The following is a 21486-nucleotide window of genomic DNA, read 5'->3' on the forward strand; positions in this document are numbered from 1 at the left end:
AGGGCTCTAAATGAGGCTACTTTCAATAACCTGGCTTTGATGAGAGTAAAAAGCAGAGACCGTGAATAGAGATTACTCTTTAAAGATATTCAGTGTTAAAGTGAAGGAGAAGGACAAGTTAGTTTGTTTGAGCCTGACTGTAGGCTACAGGGAAAGAGGAGCCTGGGTGGCTGGTTGGCTGGCCCAGAGTCCCTGAGCCAGTGAGACGGGTGGGATGGAAAGGTCTCCAGAGTCAGCTGGTTTATAGGCTTGTGCTCTTCAAAGTGTGTTTGACAGATCTGTAGCATCACTGACACCTGGTAACTTGTTGGAAGTGCAGAACCTTAGGCCCCACAGCAGGTCTAGTGAATCAGAACCTGCATTTTAACAAGATCCCCAGGTGATCATAGCTTTTAATCCTCACAACAGCCAGGTAAGATGGGCATTAACTGTTCCCATCTTTACCTATGATGAGAAAGCAGTTGCCTGAGATAGCCAAGCTGATTAGTGGCTAAGCCAAGATTCAATCCCAGAACTTCCCGAGTCCAATGTTCTTTTCAAAAGGTAGAGAAGGAAGTTCAGAGAATTTCTACTTTCTCCCAATTCAGGAGAATTTTCAGATACTAGAATACTTCCAACGATCAAGCAATCACAGGTGTGTACCTCTAGTGCCGTCAGCTGTGAGTTTACCGTGAAAGTGCTGGACGAATCCCTTTCAGAGCCCTTGGCGGCCTCTTAAGAAACAACATTAACAACGTTGGAACTTCACTTCCCAGCAAGCCCCGCGGCTTGCTACCGCGCGAGGCATGACGGGCACCTCGCCTATCTCTCCTCTCCGGTGGAGCTGCCGGGCAGAAGCGAGTTACGACGCAGCCGGACGTACGGGCGCGCAGCATTCTGGGAAGTGTAGTCTGGCCCGGATTCGGACACCCCTTCGGATGAATGGGGCCCCGGCTAACGGCTAACTACAGCTCCTCGCCGGCAGCGTTGGTGGCGGCCGCCGGGAAAAGGGAGACAGCGACGGCCCCGGGAGAGCAGCACTCCGAGACGGTGGTGATGTTCAGTGCCGCGGCGAGGCGGCAGCCGGGTTTCCTGGGGTAGCAGTCTAGGCGGGCGCTTCCTCTGCGCGCTCGCTCTCCTTACCCCGCCCCGGCCATGCGCCCGGCCTTCGCGGTGGGCCTGGTTTTCGCAGGCTGCTGCAGTAACGTGATCTTCCTAGAGCTCCTGGTCCGGTGAGTGACCCCCGCCGGTCGCACTAAAGAAGCCGGGGGAGGGGCACCCCCACGCGCAGTCCCCCCCCAGCCGGGCGGGGCCCGGGGTGGGACCGCCTGCGCCCAGTGTCTGCACTGGGCTGCTTGGGACACCGCTGAGTCGGCTGCTCAGTCATCCTGCGCACCGTCCGCTCTCCCGCCCAATAGTTTCTCAGCATCCCTCGAGGGGAACACTGGGGGTGTTTGCTGTCGTCACCCTCTTTTCACACTCTGGGGGATTGAATCCTGGAGAGTTTTTTTTCCCAGGGAGCTCGTGGCAGAACCCAAGGTTCCTCCAGCTCTTTTCTCGATCCTGCTAATGCCATATATATGAAGTGAGCAAAGCTTGGACTTAAAAAGCAATCTGATTTGGTACACGCTGCAAAGAAAGTTTCAGTTGTTTTAAAGTGGGCTGCAAAGAAGTTCTTTTATTGGCCTTAGAGATGGTTGTAAGTACTTTGCCCAATATGCTTCTCGCGGATGTAGTAGAACGAATTCTTATGCTGCAGGTCGGTCCAATTGACCGGGAATAGCCTTTCCAGCATTAAGATATTAAATCAGGAAGCTTGCATTTTGAGGTGTAGCTTTATAAATCAAGAATGGTTATGACACTTTCCCAAAGGGACACCAGGGTAGTTTTATTGAGGTGGCACGCAAATAATGTTGAGTAATAATGTGCAAAGTTCATTGAGTAGAAGCCGTTAAAGACAACAGGTGGACTCTATAAAGCTCAGGACTGAAAATCTCAGGGGTTCCCGTCTTTGGCTCTGTCATCCCCTGGTTGTGTGACGTTTTCGAGTTATTTAGCCTCTCTGGGCTTCCTTTTTCCACCTATAAAATAATATCTATGGTGCTGTTTAGCACCATGTTTTTAAATCTGCACATTATCTCCATTGACCATCAGAACAATCTTGTGTACAAGATAGGTCAAGAATTATATTCTCTGTTTTACTGAAAGTGAAACATGTCCCAGGAAGTTAGGTCGTCTCTTACTCCTTGTAAGTGGCAGAACCAGAAGTGGAATCCAGGAATCTAAACTCCTAGTCCAATACCTTTTTCAACGTTCCTGTTATTTTTGAGCTTGAGCAGCCCTGAGGCTTTGGTCACCCATTTCCTCCTGTGGTGCCGGCTAGAAATGTATTTTATTTTCATGATAACATTGATTAAGTCATTCTGAAGCAACCAGTTTGCTTAAGGTAAACTCTGTGGCATTAATTTTTGCGATTACAGAGCTTGAAATTTTAATGTGCAAAAAGTATTGATTAAAATCTTTCATTTGTCATTCTCTGGAGTAGGCAGTGAGGGAAGTGAAAATGAAAAAAAAAATGTATCTGTCATTTACAGTACATTCACAGCCGTACCAGCTGTCAGCTGGTACACTTCAAAGAAAGGTCACTTTGGAAATTGGTTTAAAAATATAAAAATGTGATAAAATCGGGCCAGCCATGGAAGTGAAGGTCAGAGAATAATAGTGTAATGTTTGTGTCGAATATGCCATTGAATTAAACCTTGCCAAAGGCTGTATGACATCAGAATACGTTATGTTAGTAACTGAGGGCCTTTTTAAATTTATTTTTTAACCAGTTGTGAGCCCTTAACTACGTTACTTGGTCTCCCTGAGTCTGTTCTCTTAGCTGTGAAAGGGCGGTGATAGCTCTGCCAGCCTCACAGGATTTTGAAGGATTAAATGAGCTGCAGGTGCAAAGCCTGAAGCTCGTAATAGGTTCCCCTTCTCATAACCTTTGTTTCAATATACATACACCCAGTTTTATGAGCTGTTCCTGAAAAGTTGTGGGTAAATCTAACTTTACAGGATGTTTTTCTGCATTATTGGATCTTCTATTTAGAATACTTAGAATAATTTGTTAAAAAAAAAACCCCAAAAAAATCATTCCTTATTTTTCTTGTACATCTGAATGTTTGCATACAGCAATGGGTTTTCATAATGTGGTAAGGGGTACATTTGTTAGTTTAATGAGTGGTACCCCAAACTGAATAGCAGCTTTGTCCTGATTTGCTTGGGCAACTCCAACTTATCATATTTCAGATCAAGAAAATAAGAGCTGGTTGGACCAGATGGTCTTTTAAGGTTCTTTGTAGATTTGGCTTTCTCATAATTTGTGACTTTATCTTGGGACATCACAGTGGAACGCTAATAGATTTTTATAGAGCAGGAACTGTGCTTCTTATATAGCTTCCTTGGAACACTAAGTATGAATTGAAATGCTAAACTGACTTGTAGGGAGAAGTGAGCATTTGTAACCATTTTCCCCCAAGTTGGAGAACAAATTTAGGTTTTTCTTTTCTGATTTCATACTTATAATTGGGACCTATAATAAAATATAAAGCGCCCATGCAGTGTGCAGGGCAGATGTGAAGTAATGAATGAGTGCCTTGATCTCCCTTCTGAGAGAGTTTACATTCTACCTTGGAAACAAGATACACATCAGCTCACTAACTAGGCGAGATGTCTTATGTCAGGAAAACAATCTGAAACATTTTCTTTTTCGCATTTTATTTTTTCATCAAGTGCCTAATGTTGAATCAAATAAGGAAGTTTTCTAAATCTAGAATAAGAAATACAGAAGCCATAAACTATCTGCCTAATTCTTTCTCTTCAGAATTGCTTCTTTTTTAAAAAAGTAATAATTTGTATTCTTGCCAAAGAGAATTCAAAGAGAAACTGTTTGCAGTTAGTGATTATAATACCTAAGGAATAAAGTTCAAGAAAACACAGCTACTGAGCCTGCGTGTCTGGAGCCTGTGCTCCGCAACAAGAGAGGCTACGATAGTGAGAGGCCCGCGCACTGCGATGAAGAGTGGCCCCTGCTTGCCGCAACTAGAGAAAGCCCTTGCACAGAAAAGAAGACCCAACACAGCCAAAAATAAATAAATACATTTATTTTAAAAAAGAATTATTATTAAAAGAAAACAAGCAATTCAGGGGAAAAGGATCCAGGTTTGTACCCTGAAGTTTTAAAGTGACTTATTCAAGTTAAGATAAATAGTTCCATTGGTAGCTATACAGCATTCTGTTCTTAAAAAGCTCTGTAAGCTGATTTTTTTAAAAATTGAATTATGTGAGTACATTAGGGAGATATAAAAATCCTATGGAAATAGAGACAAAGTAGATTAGAATTGTCAAGGGGAGGGGGAAATAGGGAGTGATTCCTAATGGGTATGGGATTTCTTTTGGAAGTGTCCTAAAAATTAAATGATGGTAATAACTGCACAACTTTAAATATAATACTAAAAACCACTGAATTGTAAAAAAAAATAATAATAATAACAATGATAATAATATAAGGTCTGCAAACACCATTTATTTGCCAGGTGGCCCTGGGAGACTTACCTAATTCTGTGCCATTTGGCCCTCAGTGTCTTAGCAATGAAATGGCCATAATAATAACTACCTCCATAAATAAAGATAAAATTAAAAATTATTATGATGCCTTTTATTTTTTATTTTAATTTTTTTAATGTTTTCAATAGCTTTAACTTTTTTATACCTTTGTTGAAGTATATTCATAAACAAAGATTGGACACAGTTAATGTATACAAATTGATGAGTATGCATACACTTATGAAACCATCATCATAATCAAGGTAATAAACATATCCATCACCTCCAAAATTCCCTTGTGCTCCCTTTTTTTTTTTATGGTAAGAACACTGAACATGAAATGTACCCTCTTAACAAATTCTTAAGTGTGCACTACTGAATTGTTAACCATATGCACTACGATTTTCAGAGATCTTTTGAACTTATTCACCTTGTATAACTGAAAACTTATACCCATTGAACAAGTCCCCATTTTCCCTTCCCCCCGACCCTGGCAATCCCCTTTCTATTGTCTGCTTCTGTAAGTTTGACTATTTTAGATGCTTCATATAAGAGGAATCATGCAGTCCTTCTGTCCTTTTGTGACTCACTGACTTCATTTAGAATGCCTTCCATGTTGTTGCAAATGGTGTCATTTCCCTCTTTTTTAAGGCTGAATAATATTTATTGTATGTTTATACCGCATTTTCTGTATACATTCTCTGTCCATGGACATTTCAGTTGTTTCTGTATCTTCACTAGGTATTGCAAATAGTGCTGCAATGAATATGGGGACGTAGCTATCACTTTAAGATCCTGATTTCAATTATTTATTTTTAACATTTTTTTAAAAATTGAAGTATAGTTGATTTACAATGCTGTGCCAATCTCTGCTGTACAGCAAAGTGACTCAGTTGTACACATATAGACATTCTTTTTCATATTCTTTTCCATTATGGTTTATCCCAAGAGATTGAATATAGTTCCCTGTGCTATACAGTAGGACCTTGTTGTTTGTCCATCCTAAATGTAATAGCTTGCATCTACCAACCCCAAACTCCCAGTCCATCCTTATCCCTCCCTACCCCCGTTGGCAACCACAAGTCTGATCTCTATGTCTGTGAGTCTGTTTCTGTTTCATAGATAGGTTCATTTATGCCATATTTTAGATTCCATATGTAGATGATATCATATGGCATTTGTCTTTCTCTTTCTGACTTACTTCACTTAGTATGATAATCTCTAGTTGCATCCATGTTGCTACAAATGGCATTATTTCATTCTTTGTTATGGCTGAGTAGTATTCCATTGTATATATCACATTTTCTTTATCCATTCATCCATTTATGGACACTTAGGTTATTTCCATGTCTTGGTTATTGTGAATAGTGCTGCTATGAACATAGGGGTGCATGTATCTTTTTTTTTCTCACACACACACACACACACACACACACACACTGTATTTTATTTTTACAAGAGATAAATAAACTGAGACCAAGCATTGTAAGTGGATGACCACAATAAAAGCAACACTGATTGCAATTACCAAACACGAAACACACTCACACTATGTCATAATATTGACATTCAGTCCAGGAATCCTCCACTGTAACAGCTCCTTTACTTTGCAGTGAAAATTGATTTGTATATTTTTTGCCTCTGAGTCCTTGTGGGATTTTTTTTTTTATTCAAACAGAAAGTCACAAAAATTATAATCATCCTCATCAGTTCACTCAGTCCCATGCAATTAATTTTTTTTATCTTGATCTTTTGTTAGCACTTTTATGAATTCATCAGTTTTCCATTAGAGTTCTGAAAATGCTTATTCATTCAGTTGAACAGTATAGTCAGTTACCAGAAACCTGTACTTGTCAGAGTCTTTTCCATGAATTCCTTGAAGATGAAACCCTTTTATAGGAACATTTTTGCAAAACCATCTGTACACCCAGAACTGTCTGTAAATGACAAAAGACTTAAAAATGACCACGGTTAAAGATTTGATGAAAGTTCATAATAATGCAATTGACAGGAAATTTAGTTATTTCTGAGATATACATTTTAAAGTAATAACTAGAATTATGACTTATAACATTATACCAGATCATATAAGATTTTTAGAAATTTCATGTAATGTCTGAAACATATTAACATATTTCCATACAAATAACCCAAAGAAAGTTTAGTATTAGTTGTTTATTGCTTGTTTTTTGTACTGCAGGTTCTTATCAGTCATCAATTTTATACACATCAGTTTATACATGTCAATCCCAATCGCCCAATTCAGCACACTACCATCCCCACCCCACCACGGTTTTCCCCACTTGGTGTCCATACGTTTGTTCTCTACATCTGTGTCTCAACTTCTGCCCTGCAAACCGGTCCATCTGTACCATTTTTCTAGGTTCCACATACATGCGTTAATATACAATATTTGTCTTTCTCTTTTCTGACTTACTTCACTCTGTATGACAGTCTCTGGATCCATCCACATCTCAACAAATGACTCAATTTCGTTCCTTTTTATGGCTGAGTTATATTCCATTGTATATATGTACCACAACTTCTTTATCCATTCGTCTGTCGATGGGCATTTAGGTTGCTTCCATGACCTGGCTATTGTAAATAGTGCTGCAATGAACATTGGGGTGCATGTGTGTTTTTGAATTATGATTTTCTCTGGGTATATGCCCAGTAGTGGGATTGCTGGGTCGTATGGTAGTTCTATTTTTAGTTTTTTAAGGAACCTCCATACTGTTCTCCATAGTGGCTGTATCAATTTGCATTCCCACCAGCAGTGCAAGAGGGTTCCCTTTCCTCTACACCCTCTCCAACATTTGTTGTTTGTAGATTTTCTGATGATGGCCATTCTAACTGGTGTGAGGTGATACCTCATTGTAGTTTTGATTTGCATTTCTCTAATAATTAGTGATGTTGAGCAGCTTTTCATGTGCTTCTTGGCCATCTGTATGTGCTCCTTGGAGAAATGTCTATTTAGATCTTCTGCCATTTTTGGATTGGATTGTTTTTTTTAATATTGAGGTGCATGAGCTGTTTATATATTTTGGAGATTAATCCTTTGTCCATTGATTCATTTGCAAATATTTTCTCCCATTCTGAGGGTTGTCTTTTCGTCTTGTTTATGGTTTGTTTTGCTGTGCAAAAGCTTTGAAGTTTCATTAGGTCCCATTTGTTTATTTTTGTTTTTATTTCCATTACTCTAGGAGGTGGATCAACAAAGATCTTGCTGTGATTTATGTCAAAGAGTGTTCTTCCTATGTTTTCCTCTAAGAGTTTTATAGTGTCCGGTCTTACATTTAGGTCTCAAATCCATTTTGAGTTTATTTTTGTGTATGGTGTTAGGGAGTGTTCTAATTTCGTTCTTTTACATGTAGCTGTCCAGTTTTCCCAGCACCACTTATTGAAGAGACTGTCTTTTCTCCATTGTATATCTTTGCCTCCTTTGTCGTAGATTAGTTGACCATAGGTGCATGGGTTTATCTCTGGGCTTTCTATCTTGTTCCATTGCTCTATGTTTCTGTTTTTGTGCCAGTACCATATTGTCTTGATTACTGTAGCTTTGTAGTATATAGTCTGAAGTCAGGGAGTCTGATTCCTCCAGCTCCGTTTCTTTCCCTCAAGACTACTTTGGCTATTCGGGGTCTTTTGTGTCTCCATATAAATTTTAAGATGATTTGTTCTAGTTCCACAAAAAATGCCATTGGTAATTTGATAGGGATTGCATTGAATCTGTAGATTGCTTTGTGGAGTAGAGTCATTTTCACAATATTGATTCTTCCAATCCAAGAACATGGTATATCTCTCCATCTGTTGGTATCATCTTTAATTTCTTTCACCAGTGTCTTATAGTTTTCTGCATACAGGTCTTTTGTCTGCCTAGGTAGGTTTATTCCTAGGTATTTTATTCTTTTTGTTGCAATGGTAAATGGGAGTGTTTCCATAATTTCTCTTTCAGATTTTTCATCATTAGTCTATAGGAATGCAAGAGATTTCTGTGCATTAATTTTGTATCCTGCAACGTTACCAAATTCATTAATTAGCTCTAGTAGTTTTCTGGTGGCATTTTTAGGATTCTCTATGTATAGTATCATGTCATCTGCAAACAGTGATAGTTTTACTACTTCTTTTCCAATTTGTATTCCTTTTATTTCTTTTTCTTCTCTGATTGCCATGGCTAGGACTTCCAAAACTGTGTTGAATAATAGTGGTGAGAGTGGACATCGTTCCTGATCTTAGAGGAAATGCTTTCAGTTTTTCACTATTGAGAATGATGTTTGCTGTGGGTTTGTTGTATATGGCCTTTATTATGTTGAAGTAGGTTCCTCTATGCCCACTTTCTAGAGAGTTTTTATTATAAATGGGTGTTGAATTTTGTCAGAAGCTTTTTCTGCATGTATTGAGATGATCATATGGTTTTTATTCTTCAATTTGTTAAAATGGTGTATCACATTGATTTGCGTATATTGAAGAATCCTTGCATCCCTGGGATAAATCCCACTTGATCATGGTGTATGATCCTTTTAATGTGTTGTTGGATTCCGTTTGCTAGTAATTTGTTGTGGATTTTTGCATCTATATTCCTCAGTGATATTGGTCTGTAATTTTCTTTTTTTGTAGTATCTTTGTCTGGTTTTGGTATCAGGGTGGTGGTGGCCTCATAGAATGAGTTTGGGAGTGTTCATTCCTCTGAAATTTTTTGGAAGAGTTTGAGAAGGATGCATGTTAGCTCTTCTCTAAATGTTTGGTAGAATTCACCTGTGAAGCCATCTGGTCCTGGACTTTTGTTTGTTGGAAGATTTTTAATCACAGTTTCAATTTCATTACTTGTGATTGGTCTGTTCATATTTTCTCTGTCTTCCTGGTTCAGTCTTGGGAGGTTATACCTTTCTAAGAATTTGTCCATTTCTTCCAGGTTTCCATTTTATTGGCATAGAGTTGCCTGTCGTAGTCTCTTAGGATGCTTTGTATTTCTGTGGTGTCTGTTGTAACTTCTCCTTTTTCATTTCTAATTTTATTGATTTGAGTCCTCTCCCTCTTTTTCTTGATGAGTCTGGCTAATGGTTTATCAATTTTCTTTATCTTAAGGGACCAGCTTTTAGTTTTATTGATCTTTGCTATTGTTTTATTTGTTGCTATTTCATTTATTGCTGCTGGGATCTTTATGATTTCTTTCCTTCTGCTAGCTTTGGGTTTCGTTTGTTCTTCTTTCTCTAGGTCCTTTAGGTGTAAGGTTAGATTGTTTACTTGAGATTTTTCTTGTTTCTTCAGGTAGGCTTGTATAGCTATAAACTTCACCCTTAGAACTGCTTTTGCTGCATCCCATAGGTTTGGGATCATCGTGTTTTGTCATTTGTCTCTAGGTATTTTTTGATTTCCTGTTTGATTTCTTCAGTGATCTCTTGGTTATTTAATAACGTATTGTTTAGCCTCCATGTGATTGTGTGTTTTTACGTTTTGTGTGTGTGTGTGTAATTCATTTGTAATCTCATAGCATTGTGGTCAGAAAAGATGCTTGATATGATTTCAATTTTCTTAAATTTACCAAGGCTTGATTTGTGAGCCAAGATGTGATCTCTCCTGGAAAATGTTCCGTGCGCACTTGAGAAGAAAGTGTAATCTGCTGTTTTTGGATGCAATGTGCTATAAATATCAAATCTATCTGGTCTGTTGTGTCATTTAAAGCTTTTCTGTTTCCTTATTTATTTTCATTTTGGGTGATCTGTCCATTGGTGTAAGTGAGGTGTGAAAGTCCCCCACTATTATTGCATTACTGTCGATTTCCTCTTTTATAGCTGTTAGCAGTTTCCTTATGCATTGAGGTGCTCCTATGTTGGGTGCATATATATTTATAATTGTTATATCTTCTTGGATCGATCCCTTGATCATTATGTAGTGTCCTTCCTCGTCTCTTGTAACATTCTTCATTTTAAAGTTTATTTTACCTGATATGAGTATAACTACTCCAGCTTTCTTTAGATTTCCATTTGCATGGAAAATCTTTTTCCATCCCCTCACTTTCAGTCTGTATGTGTCCCTAGGTCTGAAGTGGGTCTCTTTTAGGCAGCATATATATGGGACTTGTTTTTGCATCCATTCAGCAAGCCTGTGTCTTTTGGTTGGAGCATTTAATCCATTCACGTTTAAGGTAATTATCAATATGTATGTTCCTTTGACCATTTTCTAAATTGTTTTGGGTTTGTTTCTGTAGGTCCTTTTCTTCTCTTGTGTTTCCCACTTAGAGAAGTTCCTTTAGCATTTGTTGTAGAGCTGGTTTGGTGGTGCCAAATTCTCTTAGCTTTTGCTTGTCTGTAAAGGTTTTGATTTCTCCATCGAATCTGAATGAGATCCTTGCCGGGCGGAGTAATCTTGGTTGTAGGTTCTTCCCTTTGATCACTTTAAGTATATCATGCCACTCCCTTGTGGCTTGTAGAGTTTCTGCTGAGAAATCAGCTGTTAACCTTATGGGAGTTCCCTTGTATGCTATTTGTCATTTTTCCCTTGCTGCTTTCAATAATTTTTCTTTGTCTTTCATTTTTGCCAATTTGATTCCTATGTGTCTCGGTGTGTTTCTCCTTGGGTTTATCCTGTATGGGACTCACTGCGCTTCCTGGACTTGGGTGGCTATTTCCTTTCCCCTGTTAGGGAAATTTTCGACCAATTTTTTGGTCCTTTCTCTCTCTCTTCTCCTTCTGGGACCCCTATAATGCTAATGTTGTTGTGTTTAATGTTGTCCTAGAGGTCTCTTAGGCTGTCTTCATTTCTTTTCATTCTTTTTTCTTTAGTATATTCTGCAGCAGTGAATTGCACCATTCTGTCTTCCAGGTAACTTATCCGTTCTTCTGCCTTGGTTATTCTGCTATTGATTCCTTCTAGTGTAGTTTTCATTTCAGTTATTGTATTGTTTATCTCTGTTTGTTTATTCTTTAATTCTTCTAGGTCTTTGTTCAACATTTCTTGCACCTCCTCGATCTTTGCCTCCATTCTTTATCCCAGGTCCTGGATCATCTTCACTCTCATTATTCTGAATTCTTTTTGTGGAAGGTTGCCTATCTCCACTTCATTTAGTTGTTTTTCTGGGGTTTTACCTTGTTCCTTCATCTGGTATATAGTCCTCTGCTTTTTCATCTTTTCTATCTTTCTGTGAATGTGGTTTTTGTTCCAGAGGCTGCAGGATTGTAATTCTTCTTGCTTCTGCTGTCTGCCCTCTGGTGGATGAGGCTATCTAGGAAGCATGATGGGAGGGACTGGTGGTGGGTAGAGCTGACTGTTGCACTGGTGGGCAGAGCTCAGTAAAACTTTAATCCACTTGACTGTTGATGGGTGGGGCTGGGTTCCCTCCCTGTTGGTTGTGTGGCCTGAGGCAACCCAACACTGGAGCCTACCTGGGCTCTTTGGTGGGGCTAATGACAGACTCTGGGAGGGCTCATGCCAAGGAGTACTTCCCAGAACTTCTGCTGCCAGTGTCCTTGTCCCCACGGTGAAACAGAGCCACCCCCTGCCTCTGCAGGAGACCTTCCAACACTATCAGGTAGATTTGGTTCAGTCTCCTATGGGGTCACTGCTCCTTCCCCTGGGTCCCGATGCGCACACTATTTTGTGTGTGCGCCCTCCAAGAGTGCAGTCTCTGTTTCCCCCAATCCTGTTGAAGTTTTGTAATGAATTCCCACTAGGCTTCAAAGTCTGATTCTCTAGGAATTCCTCCTCCCGTTGCCAGATCCCCAGGTTGGGAAGCCTGATATGGGGCTCAGAACCTTCACTCCAGTGGGTTGACTTATGTGGTATAAGTGTTCGCCAGTCTGTGAGTCACCCACCCACCAGTTATGGGATTTGATTTTACTGTGATTGCGCCCCTCCTACCGTCTCATTGTGGCTTCTCCTTTGTCTTTGGATGTGAGGTATCTTTTTTGGTGGGTTTCAGTGTATTCCTGTCGATGATTGTCCAGCAGCTAGTTGTGATTCTGGTGTTCTCGCAAGAGGGAGTGAGAGCACGTCTTTTTACTCCGCCATCTTGGTTCTTCCTCCGATTTTCTGACACATTAATGTTGATCACTCTCTTGAGTTCCTCTGAAGATATTCTAATTTTTTGCTGTGTCCAGTGTGCTCTGCAAACTGTGTAACACCACACTCCAGAGGCCCTCCTTTCCACATGCTGCCTCTCCCCTTCTTCACAGGTCCTACTCATGTATCTTTTTGAATTATAATTTTGTCTAGGTATTTGCCCAGGAGTGGGATTGCTGGATCATATGGTAATTCTATTTTTAGTTTTCTGAGGAACTTCCATACTGTTTTCCATCGTGGCTGCACCAATTTACATTCCCAGCAACAGTGTAGGAGGGTTCCCTTTTCTCTACACCCTCTCCAGCAGTTGTTATTGGTAGACTTTTTAATGATGGCCATTCTGAACAGTGTGAGGTGGTACCTCATTGTAGTTTTGATTTGCATTTCTCTAATAATTAGTGATGCTGAGCTTCTTTTCATGTGCCTACTGGCCATATGTATGTCTTCTTTGGAGAATTGTCTATTAAGGTCTTCTGCCCATTTTTCAATTGGGTTGTTTTGTTGTTGTTGTTCAGTTGTATGAGCTGTTTGTATACTTTGGAGATTAAGCCCTTGTCAGTTGCATAATTTGCAGATATTTTTTCCAATTCCGTAGGTTGTCTTTTCTTTGTTTTGTTTTGCTTTTATGGTTTCCTCTGCTATGCAAAAGCTTGTAAGTTGGATTAGGTACCATTTGTTTATTTTGTTTTTACTTCTGTTGCCTTGGGAGACTAACCTACGAAAACATTGGTGTGATATATTACAGAGAATGATTTGCCTATGGTCTCTTCTAAGAATTTTATGGTGTCATGTCTTATGTTTAAGTCTTTTTTTTTTTTTTGGCTCTGTTGGTTCTTCATTGCTGCATGCAGGCTTTCTCTAGTTCCAGCAAGCAGAGGCTACTCTTTTTTGTGGTGTGCAGGCTTCTCATTGCAGTGGCTTCTCTTGTAGCCGAGCACGGGCTCTAGGCACAATGGCTTCAGAAGTTGTGGCACGTGGGCTCAGTAGTTGTGGCTTGAGGGCTCTAGAGCGTAGGCTCAGTAGTTGTGGCGGACGGGCTTAGTTGCTCCGGTGCATGTGGGATCTTCCTGGACCAGGGATCGAACCCATGTCCCCTCCACTGGCAGGCAGATTCTCAACCACTGCGCCACCAGTGAAGTCCCTTTATTAATGTTTTATAGTTCTCAGCATATAAGTCTTTCATCTCCTTGGTCAGTTTTATTCCTTGTGTCTGTGTGTGTGATTTTTGAAAGGTATTGCTTTTGTACATTCCCTTTCTGATATTTTATTGTTAGCATAAAGAAATGCAACTGATTTCTGAATGTTAATCTTGTATCCTGCTACTTTGTTGAATTCATTTATTAGATCTAGTAGTTTTGTGTGGAGTCCTTAAGGTTTTCTATATATAGTATCATGTCATCTGCGTATAGTGATAATTTTACCTCTTTCCTTCCAATCTGAATACGTTTTATTTCTTTTTCTTGTCTGGTTGCTGTGGTTAAGACTTCCAATACTGTGTTGAATAGAAGTGGTGAGAATGGGCATCCTTGTCTTGTTCCAGATTTTAGCAGGAAGGCTTTCAGCTTTTCATCATTGAGTATTATATTGGCTGTGGGTTTGTCATAAATGGCTTTTATTATGTTGAGATGTGTTCCTTCTATACCCACTTTGGTAAGAGTTTTTATCATGAATGGATGTTGAATTTTGTCAAATGCTTTTTCTGCATCTGTTGAGATGATTATTTGGTTTTTGACTTTTCTTTTGTTAATGTGGTATATTACATTGATTGATTTGCCTATGTTGAACCATCCTTGTGAACTTGGCATGAATTCCACTTGATTGTGGTGTATGATCTTTTTTATGTGTTGTTGGAATCAATTTGCTAATATTTTGTTGAGAATTTTTGCATCTATATTCATCAAAGACATTGGCCTGTAATTTTCTTTTTTTGGTGGTATCTTTGGTTTTGATATCAGGGTGATGGTGGCTTCATAAAATGTCTGTGGGAGTGTTCCCTCCTCTTCAATCCTTTGGAAGAGTTTGAGAACGATCAGTATAAGTTCTTTGTATGTTTGGTAGAATTTGCCTGTGAAGCCATCTGGTTCTGGACTTTTGTTTGTAGGGAGTTTTTTTGTTTTTAAGTTTTTTTTGATATGGACCATTTTTAAAGTCTTATTGAATTCATTACAATATTTCTTTCTGTTTTGTGTTTTGGTTTCTTGGCCATGAGGCATGTGGGATCTTAGCTCCCTGAGCAGGGATCGAACCCACACCCTCTGCATTGGAAGGTGAAGTCTTAACCACTGGGCCACCAGGGAAGTCCCTGTAGAGCGTATTTTTATTTTATTTTACTTTTTAAATTTATTTATTTTTATTTTGTGGTACGCGGGCCTCTCACTGTTGTGGCCGCTCCCATTGCAGAGGACAGGCTCCGGACGCGCAGGCTCAGCAGCCATGGCTCACGGGCCCAGCTGCTCCACGGCATGTGGGATCTTCCCGGACTGGGGCACGAACCTGTGTCCACTGCATCGGCAGGCAGACTCTAAACCACCGCGCCACTAGGGAAGCCCCGTGGGCGTATTTTTAAATTGCAGATTCTATTTCGCTTCTAGTGATTGGTCTGTTCAAATAATGTATTTCTTCTTGATTCAGTGTGGTGGGCTGTATGTTTCTAGAAAGTTGTCCATTTCTTCTAGGTTGTCAAATTTGTTGGTATATAATTTTTTATAGTTTTCTCTTATGTTTTTTTGTATTTCTGTGGTATCACTTGTGCTTTCTTCTTTTTCATTTCTTATTTTGTTTATTTGGGTTCTCTCTCTTTTCTTCTTGGTGAGCCTGGCCAGAGATTTGTCAGTTTTGTTTACCCTTTCAAAGAACTAGCTCTTGGTTTTATTGATTTTTTTCTATTGTCTTTTAAATCTCTATCTTATTTATTTCCTCCCCAATCTTTATTATTTCCTTCCTTCTGTTGACTTTAGGTTTTGTTTATTCTTCTTTTTCTGATTCTTTTAGGTGGTAGGTTAGATTGTTTATTTGAAATTTTTCTTATTTTTTGAGGAAGGCCTGTATTGCTATGAACTTCCCTCTAAGAACTGCTTTTGCTGCATCTCATAGATTTTGTATGGTTGTGTTTTCATTGTCATTTGTATCAAGGTAATTTTTAATTTTCTTTTTGATTTCCTTGTTGACCCATTGGTTTTTTAGTAGCATGTTGTTTAGTCCCCATTTAATCGTTTTTTTAATTCTTCCTCAGTTCTTTTCCTGTGGTTGATTTCTAGTTTCATACTGTTGTGGTCAGAGAAGATGCTTGAAATAATTTCTATACTCTTAAATTTGTTGTGGTGAGTCTTGTGCCCTACTATGTGGTCGTTCCTAGAGAATGTTGCATGTGCACTTGAAAAGAATGTGTGTTCTGGGGTTTTTTTTGATGTAATGTCCTGCAAATATCAATTAAATATAACTGTTCTGTTGTATCATTTAGCATCTCTCTCCATTGATGTGAGCAAGGTGTTAAAGTCTCCTACTATTATTGTATTCTCATCAATTTCTCCCTTTGTCTATTAGTATTTGTTTTATGTATTTGGGTGCTCCTATATTAGGTACATATATGTTGACAAGTGTAAAATCCTCTTCTTGTATTGATCCTTTTATCATTATATAGCGTCCCTCTTTATCTTTATTTATAGCCTTTGCTTTAAAGTCTATTTTGTCTGATATGAGTATTGCAACTCCTGCTTTCTTGTCATTTCCGTTTACATGAAATATCTTTTTCCATCCCCTCACTTTCAATCCATGTGTGTCCTTTGCCCTAAGGTGGGTCTCTTGTAGGCAGCATATTGTAGGCTCTTGTTTATTTAATCCAGTCTACCACTCTATGTGTTTTGATTGGAGCATTCAGTTCATTGACATTTAAGGTAATTATTGATACATATGTATTTATTGCCATTTTAAATTTTGTTTTCCAGTTGATTCTTTGTATCGTCTTTGTTTTTCTGTTTGTGGTTTGGTGATTTCCTTTTATGCTTGTGTTCTTTTTGGTTTTTGTGAATCTATTGTATGTTTTTGATTTGTGGTTGCCCTGTTATTCAAGTATGTTAACCCCCTTTCCTGTATCTGCTTGCTTTAGATGGGTAGTCATATAGGCTCAAGCATATTCTAAAAAAAAAAAAAGAATCTGCATTTTCTTACCCTCCTTCCCCACATTTTATGATTTTGACATCTTTTTTACATCTTCATGTTTATCCTTTTGCTGTTCCTTTTGTTTATCATCACTTTCACAAGTAGGTTTTGTTTTTTCTTTTTGATCTGTATACTGGCTAAGTGATTTACTTTCCAGTTGTGATTTCCTCCTTGTATCTTCTTGCTTCTTTTCTATTTAGAGCAGACCTTTCAATATGTCTTTTAAGATAGCTTTAGAATTGCTGTATTCTTTTAGTTTTTGCTTATCTGAGAAATTCTTTATTTCTCCTCCTATTCTAAATGATAATCTTGCTGGGTAGAATATTCTGGGCTGCAGATCTTTCCCTTTCAAGACTTTGAATATATTTTGCTACTCCCTTCTGGCCCTCAGTGTTTTCTGTAGAGAAATCAGCTGATAGCCTTATGGGGGGTTCCCTTGTAATTAACTCTTTGTTTTTCTCTTGCTGTCTTTAGAATCCTCTTTTTAACTTTGGCCATTTTTATTATATGTCTTGGTGAAGGTCTGTTTGGGTTCATCTTGTTTGGGACCCTCTGTGCTTCCTGTATTTGGATATCTGTTTCCTTCTTTAGGTTTGGGAAGCTTTTAGCCATAATTTCTTCAAATACATTTTTAAACCCCTTTTCTCTTTCTTCTCCTTCTGGCATCCCTATTATATGTAGATTGGCATGCTTTATATTATCCCACAGGTCTCTTTTATTGCTTTCATTTTTTCTTTTTTTCATTTGGCTTTCTGTCTGCTGTTTTGATTGGGTAATTTCCATTATTCTGTCTTCCAGATCACTTATTCTTTCTTCTGTATTATTCATTCTATTCATTGCCTTTACCTCAGCTTTCGTCTTGGCAAACGAATTTTTAAATTTTTCTTGGCTCCTCCTTATAGTTTCTAGTTCCTTTTTACAGTAATTTGCATTCCTGTCAATAGCCTTTCTTAATTCTTTCAGTATTTTCATTACCTGTTTTTTGAACTTGGCATCTATTAGACTGATGAGGTCTGTTTCATTGTTTGTTCCTTCAGGGGAATTCTCTTGGTCTTTTAACTGGGAGTAGTTCCTCTGCTTCTTCATTTTGCTTGTATTTCTCTTACTGTGTGAGTTTAGGAGAAACAATTATCTACTGTAGTCTTGGAGGGCTATTTATATGTGGCAGTGTCCCTGCGTAGCTTGTGTGGGTTTAATTTTTTTTGACGTGAGGGTGGTTTTGGGTTTGGATATTTGCTGTCTCTTTCCTCCGCGTGTGCTGGCTGTCTCCACACAGCCAACACCAGTCCTCTCCCCGGGGTCTGACCTCCGAAGCCTGAGCCTCAGCACCCAGCCCCGACTCTCCCCAGTGGACAAGCAACCCAAGCTGGGGAGTGCTGGCAGCACTGACCTTCTATGCAGGTCTCTCTCTCTGCAAACAGGGTGCCGCACTCTCCTCCGAGGCTCTGAAGTTCCCTCTCTGTCCCAGCTGATTTTGCTGCCAGTGAGGGGACTTCCCCGGGTGCAGGAACCTTTCCTCCTTCACAGCTCCCCAAAAGGGGTGCAGATCCCATCCGGATTCCTTTCTCTCTCTTTTGTTCTTTTTTCTTTTGCCCTACTCAGTTATGTGGAGATTTTCTTGCCCTTTTGGGAGTCTGAGGTCTTCTGCCAGCGTTCAGCAGATATTCTGTGAGAATTGTTCCACATGTAGATGTATTTTTGATGCATTTGTGGGAGAAGGTGAGCTCCATGTCCTACTCCTCTGCCACCTTGATACGATCCTGTTATGATGCCTTTTACAACATCCTATGAAGAATACACTTTAAAAGTGAATCATTTTTCAAAATAGTTTATTTTTAACTTTCATACAGTCCTCATATTCTAGATCATGTTTGCTTAAAGTGAGGCATCCACATTCATTCAGTTGCTTGGGTGAAAGCCAGACTCAGTGCCCAGAGATCGGTGGTGTGAAGATGAATACAACGGTCCTCTAACCATCCCCACAGGGCACTGGGTTCCTACTGTCTCACGTTCCCATCCCCACAGGGCACTGGGTTCCTACTGTCTCACGTTCGGTGTTTGGCAGGGATCAGGTCTCATTCAATTGGCAGCTCCCTCTCAGCCAGCACCTACCTGCACACACAATAGGTTCTTGATAATTACTCTTTAACTGAATTGTCCTAAGCTTTCAGGAAAGAGAAAATGGAAGGGAAAACAAGAAGTATAATGAGCTCTTTTTGGACTAAGTCTTGTGCTTGGCGATTTATGTATATTTTCTCATTGAATCCTATGACGTTAAAAACACATCACTTCTTTTTTTACAGGTAAAAATTGCTCAACATAAATGTCTTTAAAAGGGTTCCTATACTTAGATTGAAGGTATCCTAGTGTTTTAGTTTTTGCCTTTTCCCCCCTGTTAAGTGTGTTTCAGGGACTGGTTTATTTACTCTACAGTAAACCAATGAGATAGGCCCTAATACTGTTCCCATTTTAAAGATAAGCAAACTAAACTTAGGGTAATAAACTTCTACTGTCATAAGGTTAGCAGCATAGCTGGATATCCTGCGTGTCATTGTGTGCTTTTAAGCACTGTGGACTGGCTCTCAACCCTATGACTCTCTCTCTCTCTCTCTCTCTCTCTCACACACACACACACACACACACACACACACACACACGCACGCACGCGCGCACACACACACACACACACACACACACACACACACACACACCTCCCAGCCCTCAAATCCAGAGCCCCACCCCACCTGGGAGGGGGAGGCTTCTCAGGCTTATGGTTATTAAAGAGCAGCCTGGCCAGGGTTGAAAAGCACTGTGCTAGGAGCTATCTGGAGCTAAGGTTCCTTCTTCTGTCAGTCATACTTAGGCTAATGGTTTTAATTAGCTCCTAGACTGAGGGAAATGTCTTACATGGTTATTTATGGATTCCTGCAACGTGTAGCCCTGTCCCTCAAACATAAGGAGTGCTAAAAGAAAACGCTGAATTGGATATAGAGCAGTAGTTTTCAAGGACACCTTCATAGGTAGTAGAGCCTAAAGCGGAACAGGAGTTCGCTTCCGACGGTGAGCACAGGAATGGCTTAGGCTTGGCGTTGTTTATTTTTATGCCTCATGGGAGTATTTAAGAATGTGATCCTTGGCACTGCTGTTTAATATTAATAACACCAGTAGAGAATGGAGTTGTTTTTAATAAATAGCATTATATTAATATATAATAATACAGTTAAATCCCTCTCATCAGTAGGTTTGGGTAAATGTCTTTGGTTAAGATGAAAATGCAGAACAGGGCACTATATTTCGTAATATGCGTTTATTGGTAATGTGGGAACTCTGGAGGCCTCAGGAGAACAAAGACAGCTGCTCACTTTGTCCTTCTTCCAATGATTGGGCAGTGCCTCATGGAGGACAAGCTCAAGAAAACCACAACATTTGAAGTAACTAACTTTCACAGAGTGCCTCAAGAGGGATTGATATCAGAGGAACTTTTCTACCTTGTAGATTTGCTCGTAACGGTCACTGTGGAAGATTCCCCAACCCTTGAGTAGATCACTGAAGGGGTTCCACTGAATTCCACGAATGTTTGTTGAATCCCTGATACATTTGTGTTAAGGGTGGTGGAGACTAGTAAGACAGCAGCAGTGCTCCTCAGTCCTGTCTTCATTATTGGCCCTCCCCCCACCCCCACCAAAGACCCTTTGTAGACATTTTTTCCTAATCATCTCTCTGCAGGTACACTGTATATGGACTTATGTGCTGTACGTATAACCCTTGCTTTATACTTAGAAAAATAGTAAGATTCCGCCCCCAGCCCCCCACCATTGTTGCCCCCATGGGGATTCTGTCTAAGGTAACATCCCTGTCATTAACAGTGGGTAGGAGTCTTTGATTGACAGCAGTCTCGGAGATATCCTGGTTGGGAGGATATGTAAACATTACAGGAGATCTGAGAATGTTTCTGTCCTTGGGCCTTGTGCCCAAGCTGACGAGGATCTGGACTAAAGCTCTCTTGGTTAAGTGAGGATCTCAACGAGAACCTGTGACCAACTTCCTACAGTTTACCGGGAAAATTGTATCATAGTTCTAGGAACGAGCGTTATCATTCTTACTCATGGCCTGCTATACCCGTGCAAGAGTAAAGGAAGAAAGCTGACGTTCTTCTCTGTGGGTCTGTTGCTAAGTGTGTGTGATCCGTGGGATATGAAAACTGAGATAAAGAAGGACAATGGGTAACAGAAATCCATCTTCCCTGTTATTCTGAACTATGAATAAAACAATTCTTAGTGCTCTTTATCTCAGTTTTCTGTGTCTTTTTTTTTTTTCTTTTTATTCACTACACAGGAAGCATCCAGGATGCGGGAACATCGTGACATTTGCACAATTTTTATTTATCGCTGTGGAAGGCTTCCTCTTTGAAGCTGACTTGGGAAGGAAGCATCCAGCTATCCCAATAAGGTATGGCGCATTGAAGTCTCTTTTTAGCCTTTTTTTTTTTTTTCTAAGTTAAGAGCTTTTCTGGTATGTATACAAAAGGAATATGAGGCATCGTTTTATAAGATTGGTACCAAATATATCAGTAGAATAATTCATTTTCTGAATTTAATACATTGTGACACTGCAGGGAGCCTATTCTTAGAATAAAATTCCTGCCATGACACTTAAAGTAACTCTGATGGAGGCAACTATCTATATGTGTGCGTGTGT

At 39.6% G+C, this 21486-nt stretch overlaps 1 protein-coding gene across 2 annotated transcripts in view; it reads left to right on the forward strand.

Annotated features, from left to right (window-relative positions):
• The first annotated feature begins 831 nt into the window (after positions 1-831).
• SLC35B4 (solute carrier family 35 member B4) overlaps positions 832-21486 on the forward strand; it is a 40207-nt gene continuing 19552 nt past the window's right edge. Inside the window, exons 1-2 of one of the 2 annotated variants that reach the window (XM_060305294.2) lie at positions 832-1211; positions 21124-21237. In XM_060305294.2, coding sequence (XP_060161277.1) covers positions 1135-1211; positions 21124-21237 — 191 coding nt within the window. In that variant the 5' untranslated portion in view covers positions 832-1134. Of the gene's footprint in view, positions 1212-1545; positions 1679-21123; positions 21238-21486 lie in introns of those variants that run through there. The other variant, XM_060305295.1, reaches the window with a different exon arrangement.

This window comes from Globicephala melas, chromosome 9 (genome assembly GCF_963455315.2).
Source record: "Globicephala melas chromosome 9, mGloMel1.2, whole genome shotgun sequence".
NCBI classification, from domain to species: Eukaryota; Metazoa; Chordata; class Mammalia; order Artiodactyla; family Delphinidae; genus Globicephala; species Globicephala melas.